Source organism: Anastrepha obliqua, chromosome 3 (assembly GCF_027943255.1).
Source record: "Anastrepha obliqua isolate idAnaObli1 chromosome 3, idAnaObli1_1.0, whole genome shotgun sequence".
Classification (NCBI taxonomy): Eukaryota; Metazoa; Arthropoda; class Insecta; order Diptera; family Tephritidae; genus Anastrepha; species Anastrepha obliqua.
Genome location: NC_072894.1, coordinates 14,777,998 through 14,798,957, shown reverse-complemented (window position 1 = coordinate 14,798,957; position 20,960 = coordinate 14,777,998). Strand labels below are relative to the sequence as shown.

Sequence of the window (20,960 nt, the reverse complement as noted above, 5' to 3'; positions counted from 1 at the left end):
ATGTTTGCAAGAATTCTTCATCTCTCGAAACAAAATTCCAGCGGATTTTGCACTCAAAATGTTACAAAAGGAGGAATGAAAAATTCTGGGTAGAAATTTTACGGAATATGTGTAATAAAACCACTCAACTACATTCACAAAATTACTTATAAATGCAATACAATGGAAAATGGCACTTAATTTCTTTCATTTCATGCTTTTATGAGTTTCTGACCCAATTTGCTTTTTATGAAATTAGAGCGATGTTTCAGAAAGAAATTTTAATTCTATTACCAAACTATAATTACAAAATTTCAAAATGCTGCAAAATTCACAGGTTGTTTTTCCACAAATCCATTTGCAAAATACTTCAAGTAAACGTCTCGTAACCCCAAATAATAATTCTTATTAACTGTTTTACCTCTTGCCAAAATTCGTGGTATACTTTGTTTTTTCACTGAAAAGGACGTGTTTTTTTGGTTCTGATTAATTGATGTTCTCCACACACTCATTCACTTATTTCGGCATTTATTAGTTGGCATTTCGGCAAATGTGTCTGACCAGAGTCAACTGCTACTAGGCACAACTTTTTTTTTATCACTTGAAGTTTCATGCTCCACCGACCAGGGTTTCTAAACCGAGTGACCATTATTTCGACTTATTGGCCGCACATATTGAATAGGCCGGGTCGATTTGTGGGGAGGCAAAAAAATCGCTCATTGCTCTGTGAAAACCGTATTCTAGGGATCAAAATAAGAAACTTTGCCGAAGGAACCATACCTCTAAAACGAGTTCTGATGTCCCCCAATTTGGGTCGAACTTTTTAGTTTCTTTTCTCATGTAAAGACCAAAAATGGTGATATTTTGAAATGATTGTATGGGGAACCCCCCAGGGGAGTTGCAGGGAGTGTGCCACTGGCATGGGTGGATTGGCCGTCCAACGTTAGTGGGGGTCGGTCATACATTTGGACTCGATTGGAGCACTCTAAATGGGTCAAAGTGGGATTTTTCGTTCGACCCAAATTGGGGACATCAGAATTCGTTTTAGAGGTATGGTTCCTTCGGCAAAGTTTCTTATTTTGATCCCTAGAATACGATTTTCACAGAGCAATGAGCGATTTTTAAATCGTCCCGCCCCAATATTGAATATTGCAAATTGTTTATGCAATATTTCCTATTCAGTCTCACTGCCCGCCGTCCAGACATTTCATTTAGTTGCTTAAACTTTCCGCGTTCAATTTGGTTCTTCCACTCCATGCACCTGAATTGAATCTGTATGCTTAATTAAGAGTTTCAATAATTATAATTGGTTGATTTGAAACGAGTATTTTACCAAAGAAATAAGATACTTTATTTAAATAAATCAACTTCTTCGCATATTAATATTATTAATATCTTATTTTTATTTAAATTATGGCAAATCTAAGTTTATAAATATTTTTATTTTTTTAAATGCTTTTTCTTCTTTATTCATGAACGAATATGCACAAAAAAAAAATACAATGAACTTGCTTAATCTGTTGGGTTCTCTTAGTGACCTCGTTCAACTGGTATCATTTTTCATTAAAATCATTATTTAAATTTTCGTAAGCTTTTAAGTCCGAAAATGTTCGACGGAGCAGCGAGGCCATAGAAAGGCTAGCCGCAAACAGTTGGCTGCATATCTACTGGGTAGCTGGTCACAAAGGCATTATGGGGAACGAAATAGTAGATGAGATAGCAAAAAGTGCTGTTAGACTACCTTTTGAGCTAGAGAAGGACATACCAAAACCGCCAAACACAATAGACAATGAAATGGACGACCCCATGAAAAGGCGAGTGGAAGCTAGGTGGACTAATCTGACCACATGCAAAACAGCAAAAGTCATGTGCAGAACTTCGTACTTACGCACTCGCGAAAGGACTGCAGAACTATCATAGGTACGCTAACAGGTCATAACCCGACTAGAAATTTTGGTAAGGCGGTGATTAGGCGCAAATAAGGCAGACCGCATTCCAAATTTGCGCCTCATAAGGCAGCCAAACTAGGCCCAAGTCCTGAAAGGTATCGCCACACATGTGCCTCATTAGGCGCAGGTTCGAAAAATCGAACTTCGGTAATACTCCGGATGCCCTTCTACAAATCAGTTAGGTATTCTAATTTATTCCTAAGTGAGACACTGCCACAGATTTTCGAGACCACAACCAAATTTGGTATTGTTCTGGCATGCCAATCTTTGCCTTGCCTAACGTGGGCCTGGTAAGGTAATAGTGAGGCGTGCCTCTGTAAGGCCTGCCTAATTCGGGCCTAACTGATTCTTCGGCATGCCTTACTGTAATTCTAGTCGGGAACCTATTGGCTGCACATGCATACCAGATAGGGTTTGATAACACGGACAAATGCAGGAAATACAGAGAGGATGCTGAGGAAACTTTAGAACACCTGTGCGTTTGTCCGGCATTATTAAAAACGCGACTAAAATGCCTGGGAGCCCCATTGTTTGAGGGTCTGGAGGACGCCTCAAAAAGCGGATCTCCTAGCGCTGCTTAGATTCGCCAAAAGCGCTGACATCCTACATGATGTCTACTTTCGGTATTCATAGAGATCGGTCTCAATCTTGTATCGCTAAGGACCAAAAGTTCTATGCGTGGCTTATTGCCAACCAGACTAACCTAACCCAACCTTCCGTAAGCTTGGAGATCCTGATCAATTTGTGGAGTTCTTAATCAGAAGTTCGCTCACAGTAATGTGCCGTGTGCCGTGCTGACAAATCCACGCATTTTTCTCTATAAATTGGGCGCACTTTTTGTGAATTTGAGCGCTTAAACGATGCACATGGCCCCAATAACGTCGCTTATTTGCTCTCCGATCGTTTTTACTTTAATTTTAAATTTCCATTTAAATCCTTTTAAATGCGCTTTTTATGCGCAATCCACGGTTCAGTTTGCTAGTATGCGATCATTTAGTAACTAAAGTAGTCTGCAATGTTTGACATCAACGTCTTTTTCGAGCGCGATCAGTGATTACTTTCATTATTCGCATGATTGTTTGATCGAGCTGATAATAATTGGCCCTACTTTGACACTTATGGGCATTTGATTGCTTGGGAAGGCAGCTCAGTTACCAAATGTAGCTGCTGGTTCCTGCCAATGCAATGAACCAAAAAGCGCGAAAATACAAAAATACAATAAAAATATAAAACAAATATCAGTTGTGGTTGGTTTTGGACCGCTTGCGCCTCCGCGCTTTCTTAGCATTGTGTCAAATTTACTAAACTTTCATTTAGTTTGTATGTGTACGAGTATTACTTACACACCAGCTCTACCCCTTGCCTTTGATTATCTTTACCTCTGATTACTTGCTTCTTTTTTTATATTATATATTTTTTTTAAATTGTTTTTTTTTTTGCACTCTTGACCGGCCAAGCAGCAGTATGTAATACATAGCCGAGCATTCAAGTAACGGCCTGCCGTCGACTACTCCACGTGTGACTTAACGAATGAGCTGCTTATTTTGAGCGATCGACTGAAGTATGGAAGGTCGCAAGATGAGAGCAAACTCGCAAAAGCAAAAGAAGAAATAAAAATACACTATGTAAATAAGTACAAAAGAAAAGATTAAAATGTTCGTTTGTTTCTTACTTTTTTTTAACTTTATTTAATTTTTGTTTTTCGGGTTGTACACCCAAAATTAGTAAATAGAGAAATTCAAAATTGAAAAGAAATTTTTAATATGCAGACAAATGGGAAGATGAATGCGGCAAAAGCAGCGAATGCGAACAAAGTGTAGAAGAAGCGTCGTGAAATAAGTATTCACTTTTAATTCATCTGAGTTTCATCCGCCATAAGGAAGTGTATGCACGTTAGTTAAGGCTGCGATGACGTCGGCGACGATCGAGCGGTTTATCTTATAAATAGCCTGGTCTTTTGGACAACTGGGGGCTGGCAACAGCTTACAGCTCACAGCTCACAGCTGGGTCGTCATAAAAAAACGCTGCCACCGTTGCTGTTGTTGTTGTGTCGCTGGTTCGAGCGGGGCAGGTCTGGTTCGGTCACTGCGGTTAGGTGCTGTGCTTTGCTGTTTTTGGAGTTTTACAACTTTTGTGTGATTGTTTTTTTTTAGTCTGATCGTCTCGTATTATTGTTGTATTTTATATTGTTTCTTTTGTCGTTTCTCTGTTACTTCTGTCGGTTTTTGATTTTTTTTTTGGTTTTTGTTTGGTCTGTCAGCTTACAGTGCTATACACTTTCGGTGGTGATGCTACTGGCGCTGCAATGCTTTCGATTTCATTGGTGATCTTTGTGGTTTGATCTGCAGCTGAGGCTTGCGCTGGCGCTTACACTGTTATTTACATATGTATAGGTGCAATATTTTTTATATTTAGCTGTACACGTTTTGGAGAGTATTTTAATTTTTTTATTGAGGTTTCTTAATTTTTTATTTACTACATTTCATACCTGGCATTTGACACTGGCTGCTTCAATAAATATGCAATTCATACCTATCTTCGCGTGTAAGTAAACTTTTAAAGCTGGTATTTTAAGCGATTTTTTATAAAATAGCTGGGTTCCAAATGTTGTTAATAGTAAGAAACCACACCTTAGCAATGTAGTCGTAAAGTGTGTAAAATTCATTTAAGTGTGACTTACTATTTATGCATTTCAACAGGAACAGGAATTTTCTCTCTTTTGCGTCAAATTAGGATTGGTAGCGCGTAGATATGGGTGTAGTGGTGGGTGTGTATGGTGTGGGTGACAAACGCGCCTTTACGATATTAAAAATTGTATCAAAATGTTAATATATTAATTAAAACTGTTAGTTGCACTCCTCCTGTTAGGTGTTTGTGCCAATGTATTTATGAAAAATATTCAAAAAAAAATTACCATTGAATTTTTCTCATACTTTTTGGCTTTAAAATGGGCTTCAATAAATTTATTTATTTGTAACGAAATGTACGTTTGCATACAGAATATTTTCCGCTATCAGTGGAGCGTGACTAAGTGTAAAAATATAAACTGAGTTCTTCAAGTTCGAGTCTCTTTGTTTTATTTCAAATTTGGCGCATACACCCCACTTTTTGCAGGGTAGATACTTTGCCTTCCTTAAAAATTCGTGCAAAAAAAAAAAACAAAAAAAAATCGTGCAACAAAATACATGCGACATACGGTAAATTTAGGCACTACTTTAAAAATCGTTTAAGATGAAAAAAATCTAAATATTTTTCCAAAAACAGCGCAAAAAAGTAATAATGAAATCCATATTACTTAGAGATTTATAAAGCAAAACAATTAATTTTTATTGCAAAAGAACTACAATTAGTGCATAGTTCAAATTAAATCTATAAGTAAAAAACGTATAAAATTCCAAATCAAACTTGGAAAAAAATCAATTTTGCAACTATTTATCCCTACTTGATATTTTTTTTATTAAAATTATTCAGCGCTTCTGTTCGTTTTTTCGTTGTAACAAAGTATGTTATTTGCCATTGGTTATGGCTTTCTCGAAGTGTTTATATTTAGAAGGTGGCGCAAAATTAATCACTCTATGGGAATTTATAATTTTTGCAAATCGCGTCGTATGTCAATCATATAATATTTGACACTTGTGAACTAGACAACTGCAGTAAAACTGACAAGAAATGGAACGCGTGCAGGTCAAAAAAATATTTCCATCATTCAAAGTCATATTCTGTTATTTAGTATAAAAATTATTCAAAAACTAAATAGGATGACTAATTTTGCGCCACCTTGTATTAGCTTCGCCTGATTTGTTTGCATTTAAATTATTTACTTATTTTAAAGATATGGAAGAAAAAGTAAATCTTGTATATAAAAATGAATGTTTGTATGTATGTCATCGATGAACTCAAAAACTACTAAACCGATTATTATAAAAATTGGTATATGTATGTATTTCTCCACGGAGAAGGTTCTTAGATTATACTCATTGATGCCATTCGCCACCAGGTGGCGCTGCAGAGTAGCAACTTCTGCCCCGTAGCAACGCGCGCCGGGTACAGCTAGTTATATATAAAAAGATATAGGAAAAAATAAATTGGATGATTAATTATACGCCACGTTGCACAATATCTGCTATCCAGCTAGATGCATCCTAAAGGTTACATTGAAATTTGAATGCACAGTTTTAAAATGTACTTTTTGCTTTTACACGAAAATTTTTATGATGTCTTATGCTTTTAGGAATATGTTTCGTTTAGAAAACCATTTTTTCTTTTGAGAATCGTGCAAGAACGAAAATTTCGTTTGAAAAATTTATTAGTGAACAGTGTTATACAAACCTTGTAGAAAAGATCGTGTAAAAACGAGTTGGGTGTATTATGACTGGCAAATCGTTATCTATTTATTGTCATATATGTAGGTATGTCAAATGGTCTAGAATTTTGTGAATGCCAAGTGAGATAGATTCTCTGGCATGCACGCTTACAGTTGTTCATACTGCCTGTGAAAGTTTCATTATCAATGACTTTTAGACATAATTTGGAGCCTGCAAGCCGAATTTTCACAGAAAATAGTTGAAAGGTGGTAATCGGGTGAAATCTTGGTGACCAAATTGTTATAGAATATCGTGAAAATATTCTTACGTTTGCTTAAATTTATTGTTTAGTTGATTGCTTGCCATGTCTGATCGTTTTATTGAAACCACAAATCACCATTTTCCATACTCCATCCATCAAGAATAGGCCAAAAAATTTGCCGACATATTTTCATGTCGGTTTACCTATGTTTCATTTTTGGTTTATGTAGCCGTTTAAATAGAAGCGAGACTCGCTTGGAGAAGAAAATTTTTGCTGTAAAATCCTTTTCAAACATTTTTCATGCACGAAATTAAGAATTTCCAGCATTTTTGATGATTGGTTTGCTCCTATTTTTGCACCAGCTGAACTTTGTTAGCCCTAAAGGTAACAGGTTCAATTGCTATGAGGTCTGCTCAATGTACACAATTTTTATATTTTTCAATTCAATTTTCCTAATTGAACAGCCGAGATGAATGCTCACTGATGTTTTTGTGTCTTGCACAGAGCTACAGAAAATTTTTATAACAATTTTTATTCCGTGCTTTGTTGCGCGCTTATGGCGACCGATTAGCGAATTATGCACAATTTCGCAGAATATAGTTTTCATAGATCAACAATTTACGTGCTGGGAGTTAGTTCTTTTTTTAGCTAAGTGTAGCTATTCTATTCTACTTAACATCTGTTTACAGAGACTCCATTTAATGGTGCCAGCTGTCAAAACAAAATATTGCTAAACTGTGGCCTTGTGCTATCCTATACTTTTTACTTCTACTTGATTATTTCATTTTATAAATCAATTATATGAATATTAAATGAATTTTTTTTTTATCTTTTATTTCTTTGCAGGTAAGCCGAGTGATGCTGCGCCGTCCTTTAAGTTCATATAAAGAGTTAACTTTATTATAACACTATTTATGATACTTTATGATTAAAAATATGTAAGTATGTCAGTATGTTCCTGCCCAGGCTTCTTATCCAATAATAAAAGTAAATAAAAGAAACGCACACTTAAGTTTCTGAGTGCAAATTAGAAGTTTTTGGTCACGACTTCTTTGCACCTGCGGTGTTCTATTTTTAGCAACATATATTGCTTATTTAAAAAAAAATATATATAAGTAATCGACTTGTTAGCTCCATTTCTACTCTGAGTATGAAATGATGGAAATACTTTTTTTAAGACCGCAATCGTTTTTGTCAGACAGTACATCAGAATTTCTTTTCTATCCAACTTCATGCGGAGGCGAAATAAAACTCCAAGGTTCAACATTGGAGCTCTCACAAACCAATTTGTAGTACGCCATTTTGTCAAGGATGTATGTCATGAACAAACTGCCGTCCGCTTTTTATCATTTGGCTTCTCAACCGGAATTGGTTTAAGCGGTTAGGGGTAGTCAGTGGACTGAAAATGTGATGATTTTCAATAATTTTTTTTGCTAGTCAATTGCTTTATTTTACAAAAATAAAAACATAGCATTAATACATCATCTTTCGACTTGACTTTAGTAAAATTTAAAAAAAATATATATATAATTGTAGAAGTTATCGCGGTTTGTGTGGAGCCCGTTTCTCCAGAAGTCCCTTGCGGTGATCATCACAAGTCTTGGAGTTTCATTTAAAATCAATCGGACAAGAGAAATTAGTTTTATTAATAGATAATCTTGTGACTGATCAAAGCTTTCTTTTTCAAAATTAACAATATGGCGGCCTCTGAAAACATTTTACAAATTTTCGAGAAAAAAACCGACAGTTAATTGTTAAAAAAAAAATCGAAATTTTTGAAAAAAAAACTCATTCGATCAGGCACGAGTTTTCATGTTTTTCAAAAGCAGTATACATTTTATTGAAATCTACCAAGCGGTTTTAAGATACAGAGATCACCAGTTCAAAAAACATACTTTTGTGAAAAACGCATTTAAAGTTTTGCTATCGTTTCCGGAGCGCCCGAGATCTCTTTGTTAATTCTTGAATAACTCGAAACATATTTGTCGGATTCACTTCAAATTTTCACACAATTATTTTAAGATATTATACTTTAAGAAAATGCAAAAAAATACAATTTTTTTAAAATTCTAACCACCCTTAACCCCTTAAGCTGAGCCCAGAAAACTTCGCCAATCGCTTCTCTTCTATGTTAAGTGCGCCAGTTGCTTATGTCAAGTGCAAATAAATTCTTCTGAATTTGGTTCTTCAATTGCCCGCCTTCCTTCACCGCACAACCAGCTTGCGCATCGCTTTCTCTTTTGACTAAAAACGACGTAGTTGTTCTTTTGGTCTTGGTTCCTTCGGCGCTCTGCACTCACACTCACCAAGTATCGTATTCAGTAATGCTGCTGTTGGTGAATGCTGTGTCGAATCTTGTCAGCCTTGGAAATAATGTCTTTGGCGGCCCCCTTTTTTCATGAAAGGTTCAGTTCTTTTAGGACCAACTTTGCAGCATTACGACGCACCCACAAACATTGATTGCAATGTCCTGAACGGATCCATAACTCATGTTCAAGCCATCTGCCAGCTCTCTGTTGGTTAATTTGCGTTATTGATTAACTGATTTTTTTTTCACTTTATTTAAGCGTTCATGCCACAAGGGCTGTCGGCTATTTCTTTTAGAGTTTCATTACCACAAGGGTTTCTCAACAATTCTAAAGTTTTCGCGTCATTGAATCTATTTTTAACACAAAAGTTCGTGCGGTTTTACAACAGATGGCGTAACTTGATTATTATTCCATCGATCCACATTTCCAAACATTCATTGGAGAGCTACTGTCGTAAGGCACAAACGTCAGTATAAGTTTTTTATTTGAAGCGTAAACAACAATATTTTTACCACACTTGAAAATGTCGAATTTCGTGCCAAATAATGTGTTTTTGCGGGGAATTCTTTAATATGAAGAAAAAAGCAGCCGAAAGTCATCGTATCTTGGTGGAAGTTTATAGTGAGCATGCTCTAGCTGAGCGAACGTGCCAGAAGTGGTTTGCACGCTTTAATAGTGGTGATTTTGGCCGCGCCGCCAAAGTTCATGGATACCGAATTGGAGGAATTGCTCGATCATGATCCGGCTCAAACGCAAGAAGAGGTTGCAAAAACTTTGGGAGTTGATCAATCAACCATTTCCAAACGTTTAAAAGCCATGGGAATGATCCGAAATTCAAATTTCGAAAAAAAAACCGCACGAACTTATTCATAGACCTATTAATACAAACTCGTTGTTGCTAATTCAAATCCATTTTTAAATTTCTTAAAAATAGAAAACACGTGCAGAGGTAAATTTACTCAAGACGGCGTAACTTTTACAAATGTCAAACAATGACGACAAAATTGTGGTAGGAATGTTAACTACAGAATTGGCAACCTAACAAACAAAAAAACAGAAAGTAAATCAGCTGATTTACAGCGCCACCTAGCGGTTGTTCCGGGAACTTTTTGAGCAGAGTAGTATTTACCTTTGTGCGCCATCAAACACGTTTCACGCCATTCGGCGAGGCATTTAGGGAATTTGATTCTTGTTCATCGAGAAAGGTTTCTGCTCTTCAATTGTCTAAGGTTTTCGCGTTTGGAACATAATGTCAGCTTTAAATTGCAGTGCAGTGAGATATGGCTCACTAAAGACATTTAGCGCAAAAGGGTAACAACTTTTTACCTTGACTAATGGGCGGCCGCCGTAGCCGAATGGGTTGGTGCGTAACTGGCATTCGGAATTCACAGAGAGAACGTTGGTTCGAATCTCGGTGGAACATCAAAACAAAAAAAAAAAATTATGAAAAACATTTTTCTAATAGCGGTCGCCCCTCGGCAGGCAATGGCAAACCTCCGAGTGTATTTCTGCCATGAAAAAGCTCCTCATATAAAAATATCTGCCGTTCGGAGTCGGCTTAAAACTGTAGGTCCCTCCATTTGTGGAACAACATCAAGACGCACACCACAAATAGGAGGAGGAGCTCGGCCAAACACCCAAAAAGGGTGTACGCGCCAATTATATATATATAATGGGTGAAATGTGTAGGGTATGGAGCCACTCTAGTAAAAATTATTGATTATGAACGCTGTGCCATATATTTTTTTTTCACTTCTAGATAGATCTCATGAGCCCACTATTAAATATATTTTATTGTCTGAAACTTTATTTGTGTTGATAACTACCATTGGGATAGGTTCAAAGTAAAGAAGTAAAAAAATAATGTTTGCTGTTTATCACCCAGTTTCCAACGAAGGCCTCTCAGAAAAGCATTTAGAAAAATTACAAAATAGAATAAGTGCCAAGTGCCATACATTTAATTCCCTATAAATAGCTAATATGTTAAAAAATGTCTGCAAATGTCCTCGAAAAAACTCTGCAGTGAAGAGAACTCAATACTCAAACGCTCATTTCCAAAAGCATGATCGCTGCAGTCGTCATTGAAAAAGTGAGAGTCGAAAGCGAAAAAATGCCAACAGCCCAAAGAGAAAAACCCAATCAAAGCCAAAAGTAAAAGCATAAGTGTTGCATAGCAAAAGCAATGCAAATGCACATACGAAAATAATACTTGAAAAAGTAAGAAATCAATACCAGCCGTGCGCTTCCGCATGCACCGACAACAACGCGCGCCAATAACAATTTGACGGCGAGCAGCGCGAAAATGAAAAGCATAAAACCAAATCACGTATACGTGCCGCTGTGCCCAAGCGCATGTTGTGCATATGTATGTGTACTTGGGTTGCTAAAGGGAAGAGACGAAAAGCTTTGTGGTTGTTTTTGTGTATATCCGCATGTGCGCAGGCAAGAGTGGGTCGAAAGTAACGCAAAAAGCACAAAGCAACTGCTCAACTAAGTAATAGCACTGGAGCGGGATAAGCTTCACATCCATGCTCAGCTGCGACATGCAGTCAGGTACGAGTATTTGATAGCCAAACGGAAAGCAAATGGCAAATAAACTCAATACCACGCCACAAACGTTGATGCTTTGCTTTCGGCCACACGATCACTACTAACTGCTGCTCATGTGGCAAACTAGTTTTGGCGCATGGCTGTTGTGCGCTTAGCTCAGTTGTTTGCAGTGGAGCGAGCAAAGCGAGTGAAAGAAGAAATGCAAAGAAGACAAGCTGTATTGCTGTCGTACTGGCGTACTGGCTTGCTGCTTTGCTGTTTGCATGGATGAATGATTTGCGAGCGAAAAGTTAAAAGCTAAAAATCGAAAGCGAAACGCGCTGGAAAGGTGGTGAGCAAACAGCAAAGACTGTCAGCCACCAGCAGCACACACTGATCGACGTGCCGAAAGAGCAAAAGCTGAAAGCGACCAGCAGTGTGCTACCTCAACAAAGTAGCCATCATTCGCATCACCAAAACCACCGTCATCGACGCTTTGTCGACGTTTGCGCCGTTGCTGAGGATTTTTGTCAATTTCGGTGGGTTTGACGTGCGCAAACGTGCGCTCACTCTTCATTCGTATTCCGGCGGCACCGGTTCCAGGTCCAAATAGCGGAAGATCGAACGGCAGTAGCGCGAACGTGAACGTGTACGCGTACGGCAGCACAAAATTTCGGTGCAGACAGCAAGCGTCAAACGCTATTGGCAGTGCCACAAAACGCAAGAGGCATAAAAAGTCACGTGTCGCGAATTTCAAAGAATAGCAAATGCTAACAATTATTTCTGCTGCTTTTTTTTTTTAAAGTATGTGCAAATAGACAAAATGTGTAAAAATTTGCTGGCCTGCATTTCGTAATTTCATCTGCATAGAAAGAACGCTGGCGGAAATCACGCGCATTCTGCTCTCGTCGTAAGAGTAGTGTTGCGTCGCTAGCAAATCATTTGGACATTCAGCTGCGTGAACAATTTAAGAAAATGAAATTGTCCGCGACATGCGATTCTGTGTGTTGCCAGTTGTTGAGCCAATGGCTGCTTGCTTAGGAACTAGCCACCTTTGTTGAAAACTTAGCTACCTTTGAAGATGCGCAGTGTGAATTCCTTGAGTACTTATACACAGTGGCAGTTAGTGCTGAGACGAAACAGGAACTGAGTAAAAACGTCGCATGCTGCAATTGGCTTAAGTAAAGAGATTTACAACAGAAAATAGCCAAGATAGATTGGGAATTACAGAGAAATTACAGCATGATTGGCTAGCAAAAGAAGGCGTCGCTCACACTTCTAGTGCCAGCCGAAATAGAATCCATCAAAAACAGCTCAAAGCAGCGCTGGATGCCAAGTGTCAAAAGCAAGTGGAAGTAGAGTGGAATAATTAGAATAAAAAACGAAAATAAATAACAAATAACAAACAAATTTCAAAAAAATTAACAAACAAAACAATAAATAGAAATCAAAAAATCTAAAGCGTAAAAAAACCCGATAAACATATCAAGCACAAGCAAGTGAAGCAAATTGTGAGATTAAGACGACAAATAGGCGAAGCTGAACCGCCTCACGCGATCTCTCAGCATCGTACGCCTGCCAAAGCCACATAGCGAATTGAGTGCACGCAAATATTTATTGAAATAATAGAAGAACTAAACGTTGTTTTTTGCGTCGCCTTCACTGCACTATCAAGGTCACACTTTTTTCTAGCGCGAACTGTCAGCTAATTGAAATTTACTCGCCCCAACACCGACTGAAACAGTTGCTAAGGGTGACAACCCCGGCAGACAAAGACTGGCTGCACAAGTGTTTTGGCAAATAGTTCGTTTGTTTGGAGTTTAGGTATCAAAAGGCGCGCGCTATTGCGACCAAAGGGCAGATTGAAAACATAGCGAAAAAATCTAAAAAAAGTATGAAAAATTCTAGTTGTTGGCGCCTACCATAAAAAGAAACAGGATCTCATTTGAATGCTACGGCATGACTGAATTTTGTCAGCAGAAAACAAAACAAAAATAGCACACTTTTGGAACCAGCTAAGCTCAAAGGCAAATAAATATATTAAAAGATACAAAAATTTAAAAGAATGCACGTTCGTGATATGAGTGAACAATAGACAGAGCAGCTAGAAAATAAATATAAATATATGCAAGGAAAAGAATTAAGTATGAATAAAATATGAAAAAGAACGAATAGCTGGCAAATGCAGATATCAAAACGAAAAAATAAAAAATAATGCATGCACTATATTATTTGAAAAAGGTCTCTGTATGAGAAGCTAAAACTTTGAAAAAAAAAAAAATAAATAAAACTCAACCGTGAGTATCAACGCTTTTATTATTCAAAAACAAAAATAAATAAAAAATAAGAATAAGAATAAAGTTTATTAGTGTGTGGGGCGGGCAGTAGCTCGCCAGCGATAGATACCCATAACAAGTGTTCGCGTGGCGTAAGTGCTTGCTGTTGTTGTTATGTAGTTTAGAATCGGCGAGCACGAACAGACAAGCAGACAAGTTAAGCGACCGGCAGACTAACGCTGACAAAAATATAAACAGCAAAGTACAAAAAAAAATAAATAAACAAAAAGTGGAAAATAAATAAAAAAATACGATATAAAAAATTCGCAAAGCCGGCTGCAAAGCGCAAATTCAAGTGTTGAGTGAAGCATAAAAGCAAGCAGGAAAAGAAAAATAGAGCAGATAAAAATAAAGCGTAAATTAAAGTTCTTAAAGAAAACGAAATTAATAGCAGCAGAAAAAATAAAATATCCCTTCGACGCGCTTAATTAACGCACGCGTGCGATCGCTGACGCACGCTTCGCCCAAACTTTTCGGTTTTCTGTAATTTTCGCCTCTTTCTCAGATTTTTGTGTGCATAAATGCAATTGCGCCTTGCTTTTGGTGGAGTGAATTGAACCTTAAGCATGGAGTATCTAACGCAGGCGCTACAAATAGGCAACGCGCATGCGCATCAGACGCATAGTGCGCTACAAAATGCACAACAACAACAACAGCAGCAGCAGCATCAGCAGCAGCAACAACAGCATCAGGCTCATATGCAGCTGCTGCAGAATGTGCAGCATGTACAGCAACAACAACAACAGCAGCAGCAGCATCAGCAACAGCAACAACTGTTGGGCAATATGCAATCACCCAGCCACACAACCGCACTGCCTCCGCTCAGCTCCTTGCCGCTGCAAGTCGTCCACAACCTGCCACATCTGCTAGCCGCCGGCGGTGGTGGCAGTAGTAGTGGCGGTGGCGTCAACAATGGTCTCTCTTCCGCTGCAGCCGCTGCTCACCTCAGCAGCCTCGGCAGCAATCTGGTGAACACAAGTAGTCTTGTCAACAGCATTGCCGCTGTGGCTGCCAATCCGTCCAACAACAATAGCAGCAGCAGCGGCAGCGGCAACGACAATAATAATAGCAATTCAGGCGGTATGAACGCCGTGAATGCGAACGCTGTCAACGCGCTGAGCAACAATGTCCACTTGCACCTGCGCAACACAATGCAAAACGTTGCCAATACACAGCTGCAACAAACTATTCATACGCTGGGTAACAATTTGGTGGGTAGCTTGCCGCCGAGCAGTCAGTTGCTGCATCATCGCTTGCAACATTTGGCGAATGTGGCGAATGCCAACAATGCGGCGGCAGCTGTTGTCGCTGTGGCGGCGAACAACATCAACAACATGAACAATATCGGCAACGGTATCGGCAATGGCAGTGGCAATGTGCTGGCGAACGTTGGCAATACGGCTAATCTGATTGCCCTCAATGGTGGCAGTAGTGGCGGCGGTGGCGGTGGCGGTAACAACAACAATAACAACAACAATAATCCTGCAACGCCGAATAACAATTTGAGCCTGAATGGCTTGGTGGGGATTATTGGCGGTGGCAACAACAGCCAGAGCAATGTAAATGGCGGAAATACGAATGACAACAACAATAATAATAACAGCGGTGCGGGTATCGCGCACAACAATGGAAGTGCGAATGTGACAAACGGTGTTAGCAACAACAACAATAATAACAACAGCAGTGGCAACACTAACAGCAACAACATCGACGAAAATAATCGCTGGACGCAATTTCAGGTGCAGCAGTTGTGGAAGCAACACGCCTCATATCTCAATGGTAATTACAGTAAGAAAATCACATATCATATCATAAGAAAATCACTGAAAAGAACGAGTCCTTAAGTCGTCCGGTAACATCTGCCGTTCATTGTGCGATTCGCTCCACTCGGCCGGCTTAGACGCCACGTCACAAAATCCGCTGTATCTCCGAAAATCATTCGAATTTTGAAAAATCCTTTAAAAGGCATATTTTTGGAGGTCTAAACTTTGAAAATGTGCAACAAAAAACAAGTAGATTTTTTCAAATTTCTAGACCAGCAATGAGATTACTCTCTCGAGAGGTCTCCTCTGACTCTCTCAAGGCAAAAATAAATTATGAATCGAATAAGAATTAGCGAAATTTGGAGTGAATGATTTCTTGTATGGGAATGTTTTTTTGTTTGCTATAGAATTAGATTTTGGATGTACATCAAAAATGTTTCCCATAAGATTTTTCTGCCAGCTCACCCTAAAAGTGCCTCATCTCACAGAGCCAACTCTCACACGGTAATCACTCATATCAAAAAACTTCAAGACTTTCAATCAAAGCTTAAGCAAAAGATTTTCCACGCTCAATTTTGTATGTGCCTGTGTATGTGTGCACACATACATATGTCCATCTTGAAGCATATCTATGTCCATCCTGTGCCACAGCTGCATAGTTCCAAAAGTTCTTTTGACCTTATCGAAGGTACCCAAAACTGCAAAAGTATAAAATCGAACCTTGCATAATTTCATCTTGCCATTCCTTGTCTGTCTCTCATCACTTAGCGGACTTGTATTTGAAGCTGTGTGACTGTGACTGTGACTGTGGCTGAGGTTTTCGTGCAGTTCACTTCCGTTTGAATTATTCTGTTCGTTTTATTGCTTTTCACAGTTGAGTGATCGCCGCGTTCATTACTGGATATGAATATTGAAAAGAACTGCACGTGGCAAACAGCTAATTTGCACTTAAGATCAATGCTAAATAAAAAGAAAAACAAAAAATCTTAACTAAAAATATGATTTCGTATGACAGAAAATATTATTGTCATATCCGTAAATTTATTGGTACATTGAATGTGGCTGCCCACAAAATGAAGTGAATGAATGAGGCAGCTGTGTAAAGAGTCACATTTTTGATTTGATCGCACAAGCGCAACCTTCGGGCTTATTTACCTGTAAAACATACATACTTGGAGGTTTGTCATGTCCGGTTGAAGAAAGCATTTTGTATTTTAGCTACTCCCAACCTAACTATGGATCGTGAACTATCTTTAGATTCCTTGCTTTTCTTATTTTGTGCAGCAAGCCGAAATTAGTTTCAAATAATACTTTTTTGATGCGTCCTTATCGATTCTTTTCTTATTCATTTGAAAACCCACAGTGTGAAGGAAAACATAAAAAGCTTTGAAATTATTTATCGAGGAAGCGGCAGTAGCCTTCGCTGAATGTCAAAGCCAGCTTAAGTATATCGATTTTCTTGCATGAAGCAAAGGTAAATGAACAAGACAAGAATAGTCTAAAAATAAAATTGCCACCAACTTGGATTAAGGCCGACAAGCCTAAAAAACCACAAAGCAGTTGAACAGCAATGTGCCACGTGCTGCATGCGATGTTAACGGTTGTTTTAATGTTTGTTGGTTGGCATTGTTCTAAATTGTTGTTTTTGTAGATAAACATTTTTCGATTTTTTTGCGTGTCTTTTAATTTGCACTCAAAAGAGCAGGAAACAAATTGCATTATTTGCTTTGAGTGGGAGCTAAAACTGTTCAAAAACAGTAGCATTTGCTGTGCGTGTAAGCAAATAAAGCACTTGTATTGATATTCAAAGGAATATTATGAACCAAATTGGGGGACATCAGAATTCGTTTTAGAGGTATTGTTCCTTCGGCAAAGGGCGATTTTTTTGCCTCCCCACAAATCGACCCGGCCTAATATATATAATTGGCGCATACTCCCTTTTTGGGTGTTTGGCCGAGCTCCTCCTCCTATTTGTGGTGTGCCTCTTGATGTTGTTCCACAAATGGAGGGACCTACAGTTTCACACCGGCTCCGAACGGCAGATATTTTTTATGAGGAGCTTTTCCATGGCAGAAATACAGTCGGAGGTTTGCCATTGCCTGCCGAGGGGCGACCGCTACTAGAAAAATGTTTTTCTTAATTTTGGTGTTTCACCGAGATCCGAACCAACGTTCTCTCTGTGAAATCCGAATTGTAGTCACGCACCAACCCATGGCTATGGCGGCCGGCCTATTATTAGTTACTGAAATTTATTGTATGGCCTTAAGGTATGGCTCTCTCTGGAACAATACACTTACATATGCCAACTAAAAATCCAATCAGCGTTCAAAAGCATTTTTCGGAACCGACTTCAATTTTCGCCACAAGTTTCTGTTTCTGCCTTCTGTGATAATTTGAGTTTCGACATGCGTAAAAAGGCCGGAGTCATATTACGTGATAATTGTGGTTGGTCGATGATATTTGTTGAATTCTTGGTCAGATGTCCCTGCCGGTACAATTTCACGCTTTATTTTTTGCATGTTCAAAATTCCAATATTTGGATTTTGCAAAGGATTAATTTGAAATATGCTTCTGACAGAATGTACTTCTTCACAGGTATGTAAAGGGTCTTTTCGCGGCCTCGGTAGTCTAGCGTAAGTGCACTAGCCTGCCGTCCCAGAGGTTGTGGGTTCGAATCCGACGTAGAGCACGGTCCTCGCACTTTTCCAAATTTACCTACTTTCCCTGTTTCAAAAAAAAAAAAACCATCCTCCAACTCCATTTTGAAACCCGAAAAAAAACGTATCCTTTCCATCCATACTCCCGCACAATAGTCTGCGCATTACTTGCATTGTAGCTGCTAAAACAAGCAAACAAAAAAAACAAAGAAAAAGACACAGTTACACATTGTAATAGTGGCGCCAGCAAGAGGAATCGGGCAATCGCTTCCACACCAAATTTAGCGAAGTTCTCAACCATCTGTGCGATCCTTCTGCCAGAAAAATGTGGCACACAGATGGCGCTTCAAGCAGTAAGAAGGCGTTGTTTCTAAGCAACGATAGGTGGGCATTCCTAAGTAGCGGACTGGTAGCGGCAGGCTAATCACCCACCCTGTCAGAAATCAAAATAAATTAACGAAACCAACGCAAGACATCTTGTCGAGGCTCTATGTACCCGAGAGGGGTGAATAAGGAATAAAAGAGTCTCTCAAAAGAGATGCCTAAATGTCAGCAGTGAATAATTCCTCGACGGTAGCGTTTTTTTAATAAGAAAATGGCCGATCTGTAAGAACAACATATCGCAAAGCTCGTGATTTTTTTTTGGTAGAAATAATCATCCGAAAGAGTTGGCAATTCAAAGGTTGGTGAAAAAAGTTCAAGAAATTAGCTCTGTCGATGACAGAAAAAGGACTAACACATCAAGAACTGCATATTCTGTAGATAGTATGACATTACTGCAGTAGCGCAAAGTGTTGCTGAACAACTTTCAACATCGACTGCCTGTCGAATTTTACGTGTAGACGTTCTCATAGTGGGCATTCAAAATGCTGCATTTTCCACCTCTAATTATTAAGAGCAGTATTTTGAATAAAATTATTGAAGTTTGAGATAATCTGAATTTTTACTTGTATATTTTTAAACAACATCTAGGCGTGTCTTTGGAAACCCCCTTTAGAGCCAAAGCTTTGAATTTAATTTTGAATGTGAAGGCCGCCGAATGAATGTTTTGCCCCGTGAGGCTACCATATTGACCTGAACTTATCCCAAAAAGTGCTGAATTTTGATTGATTTGACATCAAGTTGATGGTTTCTTACGTTTTTATTTGAATTTGCGTGGTTCGTTCTATGTAAACTGTGTGATTATGCTGACCACAGAAGCAATCGAATTTGACTTTGAAATGTTTTATACTTTGAGTAAAATCTTCTTCAGAAATCGTATCAACGCTACTTAATATGAAATTTGAAAATTGAATTCGATCACGTGCAGCTGATTTTTAGGATAGGTTAATATTTTGATTTTGGCAATAAACTGCAATTTTATCTGTTACCTACTGGATAATTTTATTAATTTCCAAATGGGCACTTTTAAATACAATTAGGTTTAGTATCTATATATTTTTCCTAATAAGTAATAATAATAATATTTAATTCCCAAATGAAACCACTTGGACTGCTGCATAAAAAGTTTATTATTTTTAAGATGCACGTCAAGGCAAAATAAGACTATTAACATACCATTCGGAAGTGCCCGGGCTCGAATCTTCGGGCGTGAAATATCAAATGATAGAAATATCAAATCGCCTCTCGTCAGACAATGGGAAGCCTTTGAGTGTATTTCTGCTATGAAAAATGAAAGTTCCTCATCAAAACTATTCGCCGTTTGAAGTCGGCTTAGAGCTGTAGGCCCCTCCATTTGAGGAGAGCAACATCAAGATGCACTCGGCCAAGAGGGACACGTCCAAACACCCAATAAAGGATGACAACGCGAATTTTATTTTAGGCAAATATCCATGAAAGTCTCAAAATATAAGTGGGAAAGTGGGAAAGAGGAATGGTTGGCATATCGATACTTCATATCTGTGCATCAACTTTTTTTAAAAGAAAGAAAAAAAAGAGTGCATGCTGCAATACAATCTTCTTCTGTTTAATAGCTTAAGGGGTTACATGGGTTTCGGCGGGTAAAAAAAAGGCCTATTTTCAATATATTTTTTTTTTCTATGTAAAAAATTATTTATTTAATACAAACTTTTTTCTGTCTTATAGATACATATTTAAAGAATAATTTCTGAAATTTTCAAAAAAAAAAAAAAAATAAAACTCCGCCATTGTGACGTCATTTCCGGTGACCCCTCGAAAAAAAGTTGCGTCCGCGTTGTCAGCATAACTCCTGACAGGCTCATCAAATGGAAAAACAAAAATAAGTGCTTTAGTTAAGACCACAAACTCGTGCTTGAACGAAGGAAAGAAAAAAAGGAAAAATTGGAATTTTGGCAGACATTTCTCCAAAAAACGAAAATTTCGGTTAAATTTGCTTGACATTTTGTTTTTGTTTTAAATAGTTGTAATTGAAAAAAAAATCCTGCGTCCAAGCACGAGTAAATTGTGTCTCGAACACCTGTGTAAAATTTCATCAAGTTCGGTTGAGTAGTTTTCGAGAACATTTGACAACCGACTTTGTTCCGAGAAAAACGCGTTTAAAGTTTTGACTAACAATAAAAGTGGCTTGTAGCGCACACCTTCCAAAGGCTGTATCTCCGAAACTATTATTCGGTTCGACTTGAAAATTTTGTATAATATTCTTGAGGGGTTGTAGAAATTAATAAGCCAAAAAATCGATTTTTTAAACCCACGAAAGGCATGTAACCCCTTAAGATATACTCGTATGCCAGGGACATTCTGTTGAAAAGTTGTTGAGCTACTCGCGAAAACCCAAATAAAATAATAAATTTGAAAATGTTTCACTTTCGCTTTGTATTTATCAGCAATTTCACGGTACGCACGCAATATATATGTACATACACACGCCTGTATGTCTGTGACACTTAGGTTT

At 38.2% G+C, this 20,960-nt stretch overlaps 1 protein-coding gene across 8 annotated transcripts in view; it reads left to right on the top strand.

The window, feature by feature from the left end:
• Positions 1–20,960, top strand: part of LOC129242905 (hepatic leukemia factor) — an 89,999-nt gene that overhangs the window by 11,814 nt on the left and 57,225 nt on the right. The window contains exon 1 of one of the 8 annotated variants that reach the window (XM_054879830.1): positions 14,976–15,447. The exons of the other annotated variants lie outside the window; for them this stretch is intronic. Within the exon in view, the coding sequence (XP_054735805.1) occupies positions 15,003–15,447 (445 nt within the window). The 5' untranslated portion in view covers positions 14,976–15,002. Of the gene's footprint in view, positions 1–14,975; positions 15,448–20,960 lie in introns of those variants that run through there. 8 annotated transcript variants of the gene reach the window in all.